The following is an 18,456-nucleotide window of genomic DNA, read 5'->3' as shown; positions in this document are numbered from 1 at the left end:
ATCATAAATTCTGCAAGGGTATGTAAACTTATGAGCACAACTGTACATATCTATCTACATATATATTCTATTGATTTTTTTAAAACATTTTAGTACATCTATAATAACAATTTACATTAATTAATATTTTTCAATATTTTATATTTAATAAATACATAATGCATCTTAATATAACTCGTCAGGTTAGTGCACATGAAGAATCAGTGTATTCCTGTCGGGCTTATCCGCAAACCCAGACAGGAATATTTTTGCCAATACATATGCATTGCAAGAAAATACCTATACATGTGCATTTTGAGTTCTATGTCCCTTTCAAATATGTAGATCAGCATTCCCCATCTCTAATCTTGTAACGATAAATAGTTGGCTTTTTTTGTAAGGATATCCTTATTATGACGCAGGTAAGTTATTTTAATAGGATTTATGCACAGTTTTAGTGCTCTCAGGGTTTACCTCAAAGGGACAGTCGAGTCCCTCCAAAAAAATGCCATTTCAAACAAGTTTCCAATTTACTTTTATCACAAATTTTGCTTTGTTCTTTTGGTATTCTTAGTTGAAAGCTAAACCTAAGAGGTTCATATGCTAATTTCTTAGACCTTGAATACTGACTCTAATCTGAATACATTTTGACCACTAGAGGGCATTAGTTCATGTGTTTTATATAGATAACATTGAGCTCATGCACGTGAGGTTACCATGGAGATAGCACTGATTGGCTAAAATGCAAGTCTGTCAAAAGAATTGAAATAAGGGGGCAGTTTGCAGAGGCTTAGATACAGGGTAATCAAAGAGGTAAAATGTGTATTTCTATAACATTGTTAGTTATGCAAAACTGGGGAATGGGTAAAAAAGGGATTATCTTTCTTTTTAAACAACAAAAATTCTGGTGTTGACTGTCCCTTTAAAGGGACACGAAACCCAAACTTTTTCTTTCATGATTCAGATAGAGAATACACTTTTAAACAACTTTCCAATTTATTTCTATTAATTTAATTTGCTTTCTTTTCTTGTTATTATTTGCTGAAAGGTTTATCTAAGAAAGCTCAGGAGCAGCAAAGAACCTAGGTTCTAGCTGCTGATTGGTGGCAGCATATATACATACTGATTGTCATTGGCTCTCCCATGTGTTCAGTCAGCAACTAGTAGTGCATTGCTGTTCATTCAACATGGTATACCAAGAGAACAAAGAAACATTGATAATAGGAGTAAATTTTAAGTTGCTTAAAATTGCATGCTCTGTCTGAATCATGAAAGAAAGAAATTGGGTTTCATATCCCTTTAATATCTGACAAAGTATGAGAATAAATTGAGATGTTTTTATGTCTGATGAGATGTTGTAACTGTGTGCGCTAATATTCCTTTTTTTATTGGTTGTTTTCTTCCAGGTTTTTTACGGAAATATAGACAACAACAGTATGAAGGTTAACATGTTTAGTCCTCCGGTTACTGCCCAGTACATTCGTGTTTATCCAGTGGCGTGTCGCAGGGCATGTACTCTGCGTTTCGAGTTGATTGGATGCGAAATTAATGGTAATATTATTTCACATCATTATTACTGAGTTTTTTTTTTATTTATTTAACTGTTGAATGCTGTATCACTTGGCACACTGTTTACAATTCAGCTCTAGTTATCCATAAAGGCACCAGTTGAAAGCATGTTTAGATTCCAGTGGAAAAACTCAAAGAACTGTTGTGTGTTTCCTATTTGATATGAATCCCTTTGCTTTCTGCCATTAACTACACCTAACTAGGAGGTAGGGCTTGTATAGCTCTCATTAATGAGATATTAAACCGACATTAAAGGGACACTAAACCCAGTTTTTTTTATTTCAGATAGAGCAGCAATTTTAAGCAACTTTCTTATTTACTCCTATTATCAATTTTTCTTTGTTCTCTTGCTATCTTTATTTAAAAAGCAGGAATCTAATGCTTAGGAACCAGACAATATTTGGTGTAGAACCTGGGTTATGCTTGCTTATTGGTGGCTAAATGTCAGCCATCAATAAGCAAGCACTATCCATGGTGCTGAACAAGAAAAATGGATAATAGGAGTAAATTAGAAAGTTGCTTAAAATGTCATGCTCCATCTGAATGATGAATGAAAAAATGTGGCTTTAGTATCCCTTTAAATACCTCTTGCTTTTGTGTAAAATTTGTGTCTGTCCCACACTCCCTAGAGACTTCTGCACCTTAGGTTTCCTGCAAAATGCTGCAAATCAAATAGTTTGGTTTAATCAATTAGCAAAGTAAACTTGATACATCATTTGTTTTTTTTGGCCTCTTTTGGGAGTGTGGCACAAGCACATTTGTACACAGAACATGGGTCCCAGAATACTAGCAGCACTGACAGCTGGTCTCTATGGCCAGTCTATGGCCAGTCTTCAGGGAGTTTCTGGCTTCCATCAGTATAACACTGGTGTATATATTACATAGCTACCAGGGTTACAGCCCACCTGCTGCCCACCTGCTACCCCCCACTGCATTAACTGCTACTGTCCTGAATCCCCCCACTGCACTTTAACCTTTTACCTCATTGTACAGATGCAATTAGCCCTAAAAATAATGGATGACCAAAATTCTGTTCTGAAATTAAAGGGACAATAAACACATTTGAATTAGAATATATTTTTTCTGCAGTCATGTAACATATTAGGTACATTTCTCCAACATTGGTGTGTCCGGTCCACGGCGTCATCCATAACTTGTGGGAATATTCTCTTCCCCAACAGGAAATGGCAAAGAGCACAGCAAAAGCTGTCCATATAGTCCCTCCTAGGCTCCCCCCACCCCAGTCATTCTCTTTGCCGCTGAACAAGCAGCATCTCCACGGAGATGGTGAAGAGTATGTGGTGTTTAGTTGTAGTTTTTTATTCTACTATCAAGAGTTTGTTATTTTAAAATAGTGCTGGTATGTACTATTTACTCTGAAACAGAAAAAGATGAAGAGTTCTGTTTGTGAGAGGAATATGATTTTAGCAGCAGTAACTAAAATCGTTTGCTGTTTCCACATAGGACTGTTGAGATGAGATAACTTCAGTTGGGGGAAACAGTTGGCAGACTTTTCTGCTTAAGGCATGACTAGCCATATTTCTAAAAAGACTGAGTAATGCTGGAAGGCTGTCATTTTCCCCATCATGGGGACCGGTAAGCCATTTTCTTAGTCTCAAACAGAATAAAGGGCTTAATATGGGCTATAAAACTGGTAGACATTTTTATGGGCTAGATCGATTGCTTTATTTGGGCATTTTATACAGCTTGAAGTTGAAATTCACACTTTATAACTTTGGGGAACGTTTTTTTACATAAGGCACTGGTTTAGACACCTTCCCAGTCAGGAAGGGCCTTCTATGTAGTATGCAGAGCCTCATTTTCGCGCCATTACTGCGCAGTTACTTTTGAGAGCAGGACATGCAGCTGCATGTGTGTAGGTCTGGAAGTGGTTGAAAAGGTTCCTAGAAGGCGTCATTTGGTATCGTATACCCCCCTGGGTTTGGTAAAGTCGCAGCAAAGGCTGTAGCTGGGACTGTAGAGGGGTTAAAACTGTAAACGGGTTAAAGGTCTGAAATTTGGGGTGCAATGCTTTGAATGCTTTAAGACACTGTGGTGAAAATTTGGTTAAAATTGAACAATTCCTTCATAGTTTTTCACATATTCAGTAAAAAAGTGTGCCCTGTTTAAAATTTAAAGAGACAGTAACGGTTTTGTTTTAAAACGGTTTTTGTATTTTATTGACAAGTTTAAGCCTGTTTAACATGTCTGTTCCTTCAGATAAACTATGTTCTGTATGTATGGAAGCCAATGTGTCTCCCCCTTCAAAATTGTGTGATAATTGTGCCATAGCGTCCAAACAAAGTAAGGACAGTACTGCCACAGATAGTAAAGTTGCCCAAGATGATTCATCAGATGAAGGGAGTAGACATAGTTCTACATCATCTCCTTCTGTGTCTACAACAGTTTTGCCCACGCAGGAGACCCCTAGTACTTCTAGCGCGCCAATGCTTGTTACTATGCAACAATTGACGGCGGTAATGGATAACTCCATAGCAAATATTTTATCCAAAATGCCTGCATTTCAGAGAAAGCGCGATTGCTCTGTTTTAAACACTGTAGAGCAGGAGGGCGCTGATGATAATTGCTCTGTCATACCCTCACACCAATCTGAAGTGGCCATGAGGGAGGTTTTGTCAGATGGGGAAATTTCTGATTCAGGTAGAATTTCTCAACAGGCAGAACCTGATGTTGTGACATTTAAATTTAAATTAGAGCATCTCCGCGCTCTGCTTAAGGAGGTGCTATCTACTCTGGATGATTGTGACAACCTGGTCATTCCAGAAAAATTGTGCAAGATGGACAAGTTCCTAGAGGTTCCGGTGCACCCCGACGCTTTTCCTATACCCAAGCGGGTGGCGGACATAGTGAATAAGGAGTGGGAGAAGCCCGAAATACCTTTTGTCCCCCCCTCCTATATTTAAGAAATTATTTCCTATGGTCGACCCCAGAATGGACTTATGGCAGACAGTCCCTAAGGTCGAGGGGGCAGTTTCTACACTAGCTAAGCGCACTACTATTCCTATCGAGGATAATTGTGCTTTCAAAGATCCTATGGATAAAAAAATTGGAGGGTTTGCTTAAAAAGATTTTTGTACAGCAAGGTTACCTCCTGCAACCTATTTCGTGCATTATTCCTGTCACTACAGCAGCATGGTTCTGGTTTGAGGAACTAGAAAAGTCGCTCAGTAGAGAGACTCCGTATGAGGAAGTTATGGACAGAATTCACACACTTAAGTTAGCTAATTCCTTTATTTTAGATGCCGCTTTGCAGTTAGCTAGATTAGCGGCGAAAAATTCAGGGTTTGCAATTGTGGCGCGCAGAGCGCTCTGGCTAAAGTCTTGGTCAGCGGATGTATCTTCCAAGACAAAGTTGCTTAATATCCCTTTCAAGGGTAAAACCCTTTTTGGGCCAGAATTGAAAGAGATTATCTCAGACATCACTGGGGGTAAGGGCCACGCCCTCCCACAAGATAGGCCTTTCAAGGCCAAGAATAAGTCTAATTTTCGTTCCTTTCGCAATTTCAGGAACGGACCGGCCTCCAACTCTGCAGCCTCTAGACAAGAGGGTAATGCTTCGCAAACCAAACCAGCTTGGAAACCGATGCAAGGCTGGAACAAGGGTAAGCAGGCCAAGAAGCCTGCTGCTGCTACCAAAACAGCATGAAGGAGTAGCCCCCGATCCGGGACCGGATCTAGTAGGGGGCAGACTCTCTCTCTTCGCTCAGGCTTGGGCAAGAGATGTTCAGGATCCCTGGGCACTAGAAATAGTTTCTCAGGGTTATCTTCTGGAATTCAAGGAACTACCCCCAAGGGGAAGGTTCCACATGTCTCACTTATCTTCAAACCAAATAAAGAGACAGGCATTCTTACATTGTGTAGAAGACCTGTTAAAAATGGGAGTGATACACCCAGTTCCAACTGTGGAACAAGGAATGGGGTTTTACTCAAATCTGTTTGTAGTTCCCAAAAAAGAGGGAACTTTCAGACCAATTCTGGATTTAAAGATTCTAAACAAATTTCTCAGAGTGCCATCGTTCAAAATGGAAACTATTCGAACGATTTTACCTTCAATCCAGGAGGGTCAATTTATGACTACCGTGGATCTAAAGGATGCGTATCTACATATTCCTATCCACAAAGATCATCATCAGTTCCTAAGGTTCGCCTTTCTGGACAAACATTACCAGTTTGTGGCTCTCCCATTCGGGCTAGCCACTGCTCCAAGGATTTTCACAAAGGTACTCGGGTCCCTTCTAGCGGTTCTAAGACCAAGGGGCATTGCAGTGGCACCTTACTTGGACGACATTCTAATACAAGCGTCGTCTCTTTCAAAGGCAAAGGCTCACACAGACATCATTCTGGCCTTTCTCAGATCTCACGGGTGGAAGGTGAACATAGAAAAGAGTTCCCTGTCTCCGTCGACAAGAGTTCCTTTCTTGGGGACAATAATAGATTCTTTAGAAATGAAGATTTTCCTGACAGATGTCAGAAAGTCAAAACTTCTAAACGCTTGTCAAGTTCTTCACTCTGTTCCACGACCTTCCATAGCTCAGTGCATGGAAGTAGTAGGGTTGATGGTTGCAGCAATGGACATAGTTCCTTTTGCACGAATTCATCTAAGACCATTACAACTGTGCATGCTGAAACAGTGGAATGGGGACTATACAGACTTGTCTCCAGTGATTCAAGTAGATCAGAAGACCAGAGACTCACTCCGTTGGTGGCTAACCCAGGATCACCTGTCCCAGGGAATGAGCTTCCGCAGACCAGAGTGGGTCATCGTCACGACCGACGCCAGTCTAGTGGGCTGGGGCGCGGTCTGGGACTCCCTGAAAGCTCAGGGTCTATGGTCTCGGGAAGAGTCTCTCCTCCCGATAAACATTCTGGAACTGAGAGCGATATTCAATACTCTCAGGGCTTGGCCTCAACTAGCAAAGGCCAGATTCATAAGATTCCAATCAGACAACATGACGACTGTTGCTTACATCTACCATCAGGGGGGAGCAAGGAGTTCCCTGGCGATGAGAGAAGTGACCAAAATCATAAAATGGGCGGAGGATCACTCCTGCCACCTATCTGCGATCCACATCCCAGGAGTGGAAAACTGGGAGGTGGATTATCTGAGTCGTCAGACATTCCATCCGGGGGAGTGGGAACTCCACCCGGAGATATTTGCCCAGTTGACTCAATTATGGGGCATTCCAGACATGGATCTGATGGCGTCTCGTCAGAACTTCAAGGTTCCTTGCTACGGGTCCAGATCCAGGGATCCCAAGGCGACTCTAGTGGATGCATTAGTAGCGCTTTGGGCCTTCAACCTAGCTTATATGTTTCCACCGTTTCCTCTCATTCCCAGGCTGGTAGCCAGGATCAAACAGGAGAGGGCCTCGGTGATCTTGATAGCTCCTGCGTGGCCACGCAGGACTTGGTATGCAGACCTGGTGAATATGTCATCGGCTCCACCATGGAAGCTACCTTTGAGACAGGATCTTCTAGTACAGGGTCCATTCGAACATCCAAATCTAGTTTCTCTCCAGCTGACGGCTTAGAAATTGAACGCTTGATTTTATCTAAGCGTGGGTTTTCGGATTCTGTGATAGATACTCTGGTACAAGCCAGAAAACCTGTAACTAGAAAAATTTACCATAAAATATGGAAAAGATATATCTGTTGGTGTGAATCCAAGGGATTCTCATGGAGTAAGATCAAAGTTCCTAGGATCTTTTCTTTTCTTCAAGAAGGTTTGGATAAGGGATTATCAGCGAGTTCCCTAAAGGGACAGATTTCTGCTTTATCTGTCTTGTTACACAAACGACTGGCAGCTGTGCCAGATGTTCAAGCTTTTGTTCAGGCTTTGGTCAGGATCAAGCCTGTTTACAGACCTTTGACTCCTCCCTGGAGTCTGAATTTAGTTCTTTCAGTTCTTCAAGGGGTTCCGTTTGAACCTCTACATTCCATAGATATCAAGATGTTATCTTGGAAAGTTCTGTTTTTGGTTGCTATTTCTTCTGCTAGAAGAGTTTCTGAGTTATCTGCTCTGCAGTGTAATCTGCCCTATCTGGTGTTCCATTCAGATAAGGTTGTTTTGCGTACTAAACCTGGTTTCCTTCCAAAGGTTGTTTCCAACAAGAATATTAACCAGGAAATAGTTGTGCCTTCTTTGTGTCCGAATCCAGTTTCAAAGAAGGAACGTTTGTTACACAATTTAGATGTAGTTCGTGCTTTAAAGTTCTATTTAAAAGCAACAAAGGATTTCAGACAAACGTCTTCTCTGTTTGTCGTTTATTCTGGCAAGAGGAGAGGTCAAAAAGCTACTGCTACCTCTCTTCCCTTTTGGCTGAAAAGCATCATCCGATTGGCTTATGAGACTGCCGGACGGCAGCCTCCCGAACGCATCACAGCTCACTCTACTAGGGCTGTGGCTTCCACATGGACCTTCAAGAACGAGGCTTCTGTTGATCAGATATGTAAGGCAGCGACTTGTTCTTCCCTGCACACTTTTGCCAAATTCTACAAATTTGATACTTTTGCTTCTTCGGAGGCTATTTTTGGGAGAAAGGTTTTGCAAGCCGTGGTGCCTTCTGTTTAGGTAACCTGATTGGCTCCCTCCCTTCATCCGTGTCCTAAAGCTTTGGTATTGGTTCCCACAAGTTATGGATGACGCCGTGGACCGGACACACCAATGTTGGAGAAAACAGAATTTATGCTTACCTGATAAATTACTTTCTCCAACGGTGTGTCCGGTCCACGGCCCGCCCTGGTTTTTTAATCAGGTTTGATGAATTTCTTTCTTTAACTACAGTCACCACGGCACCCTATGGTTTCTCCTGTTTTTCTCCTGTCCGTCGGTCGAATGACTGGGGTGGGCGGAGCCTAGGAGGGACTATATGGACAGCTTTTGCTGTGCTCTTTGCCATTTCCTGTTGGGGAAGAGAATATTCCCACAAGTTATGGATGACGCCGTGGACCGGACACACCGTTGGAGAAAGTAATTTATCAGGTAAGCATAAATTCTGTTTTTTTATTATCTCTGTGAAAGCCAATTAGGAACAGATATGTCTCCGGGTCAGGCTTGTGAAGCCTGCCATGTGCTGTTTGGGCTCTTCCAACTGAACAATGCACAATTTGAGACTTAAAGGGGCATTAAACACTTTGAAATGGTAATATAAAATGATAAATTGTATGTAATAAAACAACTCTGCAATATACTTTCATTATTTATTTTGTCCTCTTTGCCTGTAATTCCATTCTGAAATTGTGAGCTTTTCAGTTCCTGTTAGAAATGGAAGTGCAGAACACTGTTAAATCCAGCACAACCATTGGCTGCACACTCTAGTGACCTATTTATAACGGTCCCTAATTGGCCACAGCAGAGAAGGTAACACAAATTACAACATGGCAGCTCCCAGTGTTTTATAGACACTAAAACTTTACACTTATTTTGTCACTTTTTAAACAACTAATTAAACTTTAAAAAATACATCTACATGTTAGTCATGGACTAATCTTTTCTTTGAATGCATCATTCTATCTAGCATGTATTTCGTGTTTAATGTCCCTTTAAAGTTACAGTTAACACCTTGGGGCTTTAATATCAACCAACTTTGCAATATACTTTCATTATTTATTTTGCCCACTTTTTATCTAATTTTAGCTCTGGAAATTGGGACTTTCCTAATTCTCAGAAGGGAAAAAAGCACACTGCAGATTTCTCAAGACTAACCCTGCTACATATATTTACTGACGCTTCTTTAGCAGATAAGAACTAAAAAAAAAATTGCACTTTATTATAGTAGGACATGACTAGCCCTGTCAGCTGCAGACTGGCTTTTCCAAATGAGGCTAGTGGTGGGTGAGGTATGTCTGTTAAAAAAAAAAAACAATTGCAGCAAACAAGATGCTAATTTATTTTAAAAATGTTAAAGGGACACTTAAAGGGACACTGAACCCAAATGTTTTCTTTCGTGATTCAGAGAGAACATGCAATTTTAAGCACCTTTCTAATTTACTCCTATTATCAATTTTTCTTTGTTCGCTTGCTATATTTATTTGAAAAAGAAGGCATCCAAGCTTTTTTTTGGTTCAAGACTCTGGGCAGCACTTTTTTATTGGTGGTTGAATTTATCCACCAATCAGCAAGGACAACTCAGGTTATTCACCAAAAATGGGCCGGCATCTAAACTTACATTCTTGCATTTCAAATAAAGATACTAAGAGAATAAAGAAAATTTGATAATAAGAGTAAATTAGAAAGTTTGCTAGAGAAAGGAGGTATCAACGGCACTACTAGCCTGATGTGGCTTGAATATTTCTAATTCCCAATTTAACCCCTGATTGTCCTTAATGTATGTGGGGATGATTCCCTTATAAATATGTGGACTACTAAAGGTGCTATGTAGTTTTCAACATGTGAAACTTTGGTAGAGAAAGGCTCTAACTCGACAGACTACATATATAGCACTCTTGGGGGTTAATATAGGGTATAGTTATAAATGGTATAAAAGACTTTGTTCCTTAAGGCAAATTAGAGTTGCTGATGGTCTAGTGAGTTTGCGTGTTCAACGTTAAAACATAACTTTTATTGTGTCAAAATTAATATAAAATACTGGAAATAAATTTAAAAACACACTTAGATGCTAAAGACTCAGTGGTTAACCTGTTCTCTTTAAATAGATTCTAGCCAGGTAGGTCATAGGTTATACTGGTAGACTTCTTAAGTAAAATTGCATCAAGTTAATTTAACCTGATGCAGACTTATAACAAGAAGTCATGTGGAATAGTTGTGTGTATATCTATGTAATAGACAAAACAGAGTAAGATATTCTGTAGTCTTAAATAGTAATAATCTTAATAAGATATCACTTTGTTATACACAACAGTTACTGTATATTACAATTTGACCATTTGTCAATACAGCTCTAATTCTATTGTATCAACTCAATACTGTCTACTGGTGGGTATTATACTTTGTATGTTAACATGGGGTGATAAGAGTACCATAAATCCTATTAAGGAGATTAATACTGCTATAGTGAGCGATTTTAAACCTAATGTGTTCATTTTGAATGTCAGATTAGTAATCCACATAAAGAAAGCCCCTACTATCTTCATAGGATTATTGTAGGCTCATGTGTTTGGTGTGACACTTGTACTTTATGATTCACATACATTGGTTAAAAGTTCTTAATATACAGTTATAACCCTTGAGTTGGGTGTGCTGAAATAGTTTCTAGATTTATTGTGGGTTCATGTATTTTTATGTAGCTCATATATACTATAAATTAATATTGCCCACTCGAATAAATCTACGTTCAGCCCATTAATTATAAGTTAGTGTGTTTGGCATACTGCTTATGTTACATCAGTACCCACTCTCTTGAAATGCTTGTTGTGGTATCAAGTATCTTAGTATATGCTTTTGAACCCTATTGGATAGCTCTGTCCGCTGAGATAAATCGAACTTCAGCACATTTATTATAAGCTTATATATTGGCACAATACTTGTATGTCATATACAGGAGCTCGACTCATGCATTGTTAAACATATTTGTTGTTGGTTCGTGTGTTTAGTGCAAAATTTGTTTGTTAGAGCAGTGCCCCTATGCATAAATAAAAATTCAGCGCATGTACAGGTTCAAGGCTATAGATATTCATATAGAGCTGGTCAGTAAATATAATATATTATGTTTACAGATATTAATGATACCACCAACTTGTTGTAGACTTATAATTATAACGTAACCGTTATTATCAAATGAGTGAGAGAGGTAATCTTTAATTTGATATAGATGTACAGTTTGTATACCGTGTTTTCAAGGCAGTGTTAATTCTCATAAGTAAAAATTCAGCATACCTATATCTTACACGCTATAACTACTCAGGTACAGCCCATCAGTTTTTGGTATGGAGTATTACAATTTAAAATATAGCTGCAAGCAGCAATAGAGGTGGCCAAGCGCATTGCCTATGCAATGGCATACAAGCAGCTAAGTTACAGAAATAGCTATAAAGCACGTTTTTGCAGATAAACAGTTGGAACGAAAACACATTTTTGAAATTATTGCGTTTTTAAAGATGGCTGCTACACTATATGACCAATACTTTCAGCATGAACAGATGTAAATCTAGGTCACATTATATGGTTATACAGCAAATTTCAAAGCTTTAACATAAGCAGTTGCAAAGAAAACACATTTTTGAAGTTTTTGCGCTATTCAAGATGGCGGCCATACCATGTGACCAATACTTTTAACATGAACTGATGTAACTGTATGTCACAATATAAGGTTATACATAAAGTTTCACAGTTCTAACATAAGTGGTTGCAGAGAAAATAGATTTTCAAAATTTTCGCAAAAAAAAAAAAATGGCTGCCAGAATATATGATATACAGTCTCCATATTATGCACAATAGTTGTCACCATAGATGTCAATAAGCATAGCAAAAATAAAGCATTTTGGTAAAACGGTTTTTGTTTTATTATTAATTTAAAAATATCGTTAAGCATTTTTTAACAATTCAAAATGGCTGCCAAACCACATGGCGTATCAACTTCTCTTGAACAAATCTGAATGTAAGTCATAAGATAACTCTATAAACAAAATTTCAAGTCTGTGCCATAAGCGGTTTCGGGGAAGAAGATTTTTGTAGTTTTCAAAAACAGCGCATTCGAAACAAAATGGCCGCCAAACTATGCAATGTATGGCTTTCAAATTGCACATACTAATGCTCACTATAGACCTCTACAATTTGCAGAAGTTTCATGAGAATTTGCAAATGTTTTATTTCACGAAGGCGACTGCGCAGTACGACTTTTACCTGCAATATTGGCTTTAGGGGTCATAACTGTGTGTAATCATGTGTCTGCTGCACTGTAATATAGTTAAATAGTGCAAATATAATGCATAAAGTGCAAATTTACGCAATTAAACAACGATAAAAAGGCGAATCGCTCATAGCAGCCATGTTGATTATGGAAAATTCACAGTTTTAACAATCTTGGTAGATGACCTCGCAAAGAGTACATGTGCAAAATTGCGTTTTATTGCACTTAGCAGTTTCAGAGAAGAAGATGTTTAAAGATTTTCGCACATTTCAAAATGGCAGCTAGATCATGTGACCAAATCACTTGTCTTGAACAAACTTTATTCTAGGTCAGTACAGCAGTGCATATAGCTGCAAGCAGCAATAGAGGTGGCCAGCGCATCATTTTTGCAATGCCATATAAGTAGTTATGTCACAAAATAAAGCTATATAACAACTATTTACATTTCTAACATAAGCATTTGGAAAAAAAAACACATTTTCGAAATGTTTACGTTTTTTAAAATGGCTGCCACACCATATGACCTATACTTTCAACATGAACAAATGTAACTCTAGGTGACAATATTTGGTTATACAGCAAATTTCACAGTTTTAACATAAGCGGTTGGAAAGAAAACACAGTTTCAAATTTTTTGTGTAAACCAATATGGCTGCCACAGCTTGTGACTAATTCCTTCAACATGAACAACTGTGACTCTAGGTCACAATATAAGACTGTACAGCAAATTTCACAGTTCTTATATAAGCGGTTGCAGAGAAAATAGACTTTCGAAATTTTTGCGTAAACCAAGATGGCTGCCCGATCGTAAGATATACAGCATCTATATTATGCACAATAATGCTCACTATAGATATCAATAAACATGGCAAAAATAAAGCATTTTTGTAGAACGGTTTTTGTTTTATTATGAATTGAAATATATCGTTAAGCAATTTTGAACAATTCAAAATGGCTGCCAAACCACATGACGTATCAACTTCTCTTGAACAAATCTGAATGTTAGTCATAAGATAACTCTACAAACAAAATTTCAAGTCTGTCCCATAAGCGGTTTCGGAGAAGAAGATTTTTATAGTTTTTAAAAATGGCGCATACAAAACAAAATGGCCGCCAAGCTATGCAATGTATGGCTTTCAAATTGCACATACTAATGCTCACTATAGACCTCTACAATTTGCAGAAGTTTCATGAAAATTTGCAAATGTTTTATTTCACGAAGGCGACTGTGCAGTGCGAATTTTAACTGCAATATTGTCTTTAAGGGTTATGACTATGTGTAATCATGTGTCTGTTACACTGTAATATTGTTAAATATTGTATAACTAATGTATAAAGTGCAAAATTACGCAATTAAATGGCGATAAAAAGGTTAATGTCTCACAGCAGCCATGTTGATTATGGAAAAATCGCAATTTTAACAAACTTGGTAGAGGACCTTGCAAGGAGCATACGTGCAAAATTGCGCTTTATTGCACTAAGACGTTTAAAGATTTTTGCAAAATGCAAGATGGTTGCTACATCATGTGACCAAATCACTTCTGTTGAGCAATGGAAAATCTAGGTCATAGCATCACTAAGCTCAGCAAGTTTCAAAGTTGCAACATAAGCAGTTCCAGAGCTAAAGATTATTAAGCAGTTCTCGAAATTTGTCGCAAAAAACAATATGGCTGCGGAACCTTATGACCTATGAGTTCAATATTGCATGAGATGTAGCATAGCAATAGGCTGTACCAGCATACCTGATTTCAAGAGTTTAGCATAAGTAATTTGTGTTTTGTGAGCAATTGACTCAAAAGAGGAAGTATTGAATTACAAATAATTACGATAAACATAAAACCGATATTGCTGCAGCATCATGTGACTGATTCTCTCCTAATGAGCAATTATGAATCTAGGTAACAATATAAGACCGTACAGCAAATTTCACAGTTCTTACATAAGTGGTTGCAGAGAAAATAGACTTTCGAAATTTTCGCGTAAACCAAGATGGCTGCCCGATCGTAAGATATACAGCCTCCATATTACGCACCATAGTGCTCACTATAGATGTCAATAAACATGGCAAAAATAAAGCATTTTTGTAAAACGGTTTTTGTTTCATTATTAATTTAAATATATCGTTAAGCAATTTTGAACAATTAAAAATGGCTGCCAAACCACATGACGTATCAACTTCTCTTGAACAAATCTGAATGTTAGTCATAAGATAACTCTATAAACAAAATTTCAAGTCTGTCCCATAAGCGGTTTCGGAGAAGAAGATTTTTATAGTTTTTAAAAATGGCGCATACGAAACAAAATGGCCGCCAAGCTATGCAATGTATGGCTTTCAAATTGCACATACTAATGCTCACTATAGACCTCTACAATTTGCAGAAGTTTCATGAAAATTTGCAATTGTTTTATTTCACGAAGGCGATTGCGCAATGCGAATTTTAACTGCAATATTGTCTTTAAGGGCTATGACTATGTGTAATCATGTGTCTATTACACTGTAATATTGTTAAATATTGTAAAACTAATGTATAAAGTGCAAAATTGCGAAATTAAATGGCGATAAAAAGGTTAAAGTCTCACAGCAGCCATGTTGATTATGGAAAAATCGCAATTTTAACAAACTTGGTAGAGGACCACGCAAGGAGCATATGTGCAAAATTGCGCGTCATTGCACTAAGCGGTTTAGGAGAAGAAGATGTTTGAATTTTTTCGCAAAATGCAAGATGGCTGCCACATCATGTGACCAAGGCACTTCTCTTGAGCAATAGCAATTTCAGGTCATAGTAGCACTAAGCACAGCGAGTTTCAAAGTTGTAACATAAGCAGTTCCAGAGCTAAAGATTTTTAAGCGTTTGTCGAAATTTGTTGCAAAAAGCAATATGGCTGACAGAGCATGTGACCTAGGAGCTTAATTTTGCATGAGATGTAGCACAGCAATAGGCTGTACCAGCATACCTGATTTTAAGAGCTTTGCAAAAACAGTTAAGCAGTTATGGGCAATTGAATAGAAAGCTTGGCGGAATAAAAAGAATAATAATAATAATAATAATAATAATAATCCGAACAATAACAATAGGTTGTCCTGCAACTTTGTTGCTGGCCACCTAAATATTGATGATACCACACGTTAGTTGTAAGTTTATAGCTGTAGTATAGCGGTTATTGCCAATAAGTGACAGAGCTGTTTGCTGATTATATAGAGAGTTTTGAGTGCAGCTGACTCGAACACAAATGCTGTCTAATTTCAGCACACACATGCAATGCCGGTTTTCGCAATTCAAATGGGGCTACTGCTGACCACACCGCTCGGTTTATAGCCGATGGAGTAGATGCAATCTTACCCGGTAATCATTAAATCATATGCCAGTATTGTATATTTAATATTTAATTCCCAGCTTGCAGGTTAAAGTTTATCTGTGTCGAGTAACTCCTACAACTCTGCCCCACACCCAGATATACTGCTTTCGTATCACTTGCCCATCAGGTCTATTAAATGAATATTGAGCGTGTAAGAACAAGTATAGTTAGATTTTAACAAAGATGATAACCACCTAAAGCTAGTGTTTTAGTAAATTAGAACAGGTTTAGTAATATAGCATTCTAAGGCTCATCTAAAAATACAGGAGCTCCAGGACTCCTCACCAATTCCCTAACGTCCCTAACATGTTTCGCCCTAACGGCTTTCTCAAAGGGTGAGCGCGCCGCTCACTAACTGGTTATTTAAAAGGTTTTGGGTCCCACCCTTCTGATGACGTCTTACTTCTACTTGCAAATAGATGCTTCCTATTGGACCACCTTATCATTACTGATGAGAATTACATTTTGTTATTTATACATTCAGATACTTGTCAGAAGACTGTTGTATTCATATCAGAACTGTCAGTCTGTTTTTAGGACCATTAGATCTAAAAAAGGTCATTTAAACTATTGTAATATTCGTTCCCATGACGCTGTTTTCTTGAGCATATATTTTTTTAAAACAAAGGTTTGTTTTTTTGTATCAGAGACAATGCGATTATTGTCATCAAATTTTCCTTGCTTTTAACTTTCTTTTTTGGAACAACAGCTGTTAACTAATTCTTGTAGTGTAACATTATGTTATTAACTTCTAGATGTACAGTGCTATTGTCGGAAATAATATTGTGATAAAGTAGTGACAAATAAAAAATAAATAATAAAATGCAAAAATAAAAATTATAGTGCACAATTTGTGAAATGGAGTGTGCTAAGATTGGTGTGCTATCGTGATTATTTGTGTTAATTTTTTAGAGATATATCAGTCTAATTATGTGACTGTGTTGTGCAAAAATTGCTCAAGAATTTAAAAGATTTTGTATATTTACATAGATACCAATATTATTAAGTGATGATATCTGTTATTTAGTATAAATCTAACAAAATAGTATCAATTTTTGTGTGAAATTAACTAAAATTAGGTGAATTGAACTTTGTTTAAAAAAATAAATCTTAAAAGATTTTTATTAGAAGTGATTGTGACAGTGTTGTGTTTAATGAATTTTATGACCAGGTTTGAAATGTTACATCTTGATAGTTGCAGTAACCAGTTTCTTGTAAGAAGATGTTATTTTTTCCTGTATATGATTGGATCTTATATTTAATAGTCACTATTAGTATGTGATTCTGAAATGTATAGATGATTCAACAGATACTGATAGTAGTCTCCACATTGATTTAGCCAATCTAATCAATAGTTGTATGATATTTCCAGGATTGGGGTCCTATAGGGTTATGAATATTGACCCCAAAATTGGGGTCCTGTAGGGTTGTAAATTTCAATCTTTACAAGAAGGATGAGAAGTTGTTATTCTCATTAAGACCTGAGGGTTGGACTGAATTCATTAAGAAAATCCATCTACTTTCCGCTTGTAGTAGTTTGTTTTCTAGGTTTCCACCCCTAATACCCAGGTTTATTTTTTGTAGTCCAAAGCATTTCAGATCACTTTGTCTACAATTGTGTTTGTTCATGAAATGTCTTGCTACTGATGTTAATTGTTTTCCTGCTTGTAGGTCTTTTACTGCATTTTTGATGTTTCTAAGATGCTCTTGCAATCTTATTCTTATTTTTCTGGTCGACATACCTATGTAAAATAGGTTGCATGTACATTTGATTGCATAGATGATCCCCTCTGTTTGACAGTTGATATGTGAGTTTATTGTATGGGTTTTGTTAAATCGGTCCTTTACTGTGTGTGTTTTCACCATGTGACAACATGTTGAACATGTACCACATTTAAAGGATCCTTTGGTAAAGGCAGTTGCTGTTTTTTTACTTTGCAGATGACTAGGGCTAATTAGATCTTTCAGATTGCTACTTCTCCTGTAGCCTGTTAGGATTTTTGGTCCTAAAATTTTGTTTAGGATAGGGTCCGATAGTACAATATGCCAATTGTCTTGTAAGATTTTCCTTACTTGTGAACTTGCTGGATTGTATGTAGAAATAAATCTGATGTTTTCCTGTTGGGATTTTTGTTTTTTCTGTAGGAGCTCATTCCTGTCAGTGCATCTTGCTCGATGTTCTGCTTTTTTTAATTGATCTTTTACTATAGCCTCTGGCCAATAGTCTTGTTGTTAATTCTTTGGCCCTTTTGTTGTAGTTGGTGTCTGAGGAACAGTTTCTCCTCATTCTGAGGAATTCGCCCACCGGTAGGGCTTGTATAGTGTTTGGTGCATGTGCACTTGTACTGTGTAAGACACTGTTAGTTGCTGTTGGTTTTCTGTGTACATCCATGGATAGGAGTCCTTCTGTAGTTTTACTGATTTCTAGATCCAGAAAGTTGATCTTTATTAGACTGGTTTCATGAGTTAATTTGATATTGAGCCTATTCCTATTAAGATTTTGGAGAAAGAGATCTAATTCATTCTTGGTGCCCTCCCAAAGGAACAGTATGTCATCTATAAACCGTATCCAGAGGGGAATTTTCTCTAGGAACTGTGAATTTTTATCAGAGAAGACATATTTTTGCTCCCACCATCCTAAAAATAGGTTGGCGTAGGTGGGGGCACAAGCAGTACCCATCACGGTTCCTCTTTTTTGTAGGAAGAAGCCATTATTAAAGGT

The 18,456-nt window shown here is 37.7% G+C and overlaps 1 protein-coding gene across 2 annotated transcripts in view; it reads left to right on the top strand.

Moving 5' to 3' along the window:
• Positions 1-18,456, top strand: part of MFGE8 (milk fat globule EGF and factor V/VIII domain containing) — a 228,161-nt gene that overhangs the window by 128,946 nt on the left and 80,759 nt on the right. For both annotated transcript variants that reach the window (XM_053717664.1, XM_053717663.1), the window contains exon 7: positions 1,386-1,530. In XM_053717664.1, the coding sequence (XP_053573639.1) occupies positions 1,386-1,530 (145 nt within the window). The remainder of the gene's footprint in view (positions 1-1,385; positions 1,531-18,456) is intronic.

This window comes from Bombina bombina, chromosome 6, assembly GCF_027579735.1.
Source record: "Bombina bombina isolate aBomBom1 chromosome 6, aBomBom1.pri, whole genome shotgun sequence".
In the NCBI taxonomy this organism is placed as follows: Eukaryota; Metazoa; Chordata; class Amphibia; order Anura; family Bombinatoridae; genus Bombina; species Bombina bombina.
Note: the sequence above shows the minus strand (reverse complement) of the source record. Positions and strands in the feature narration are given on the sequence as shown.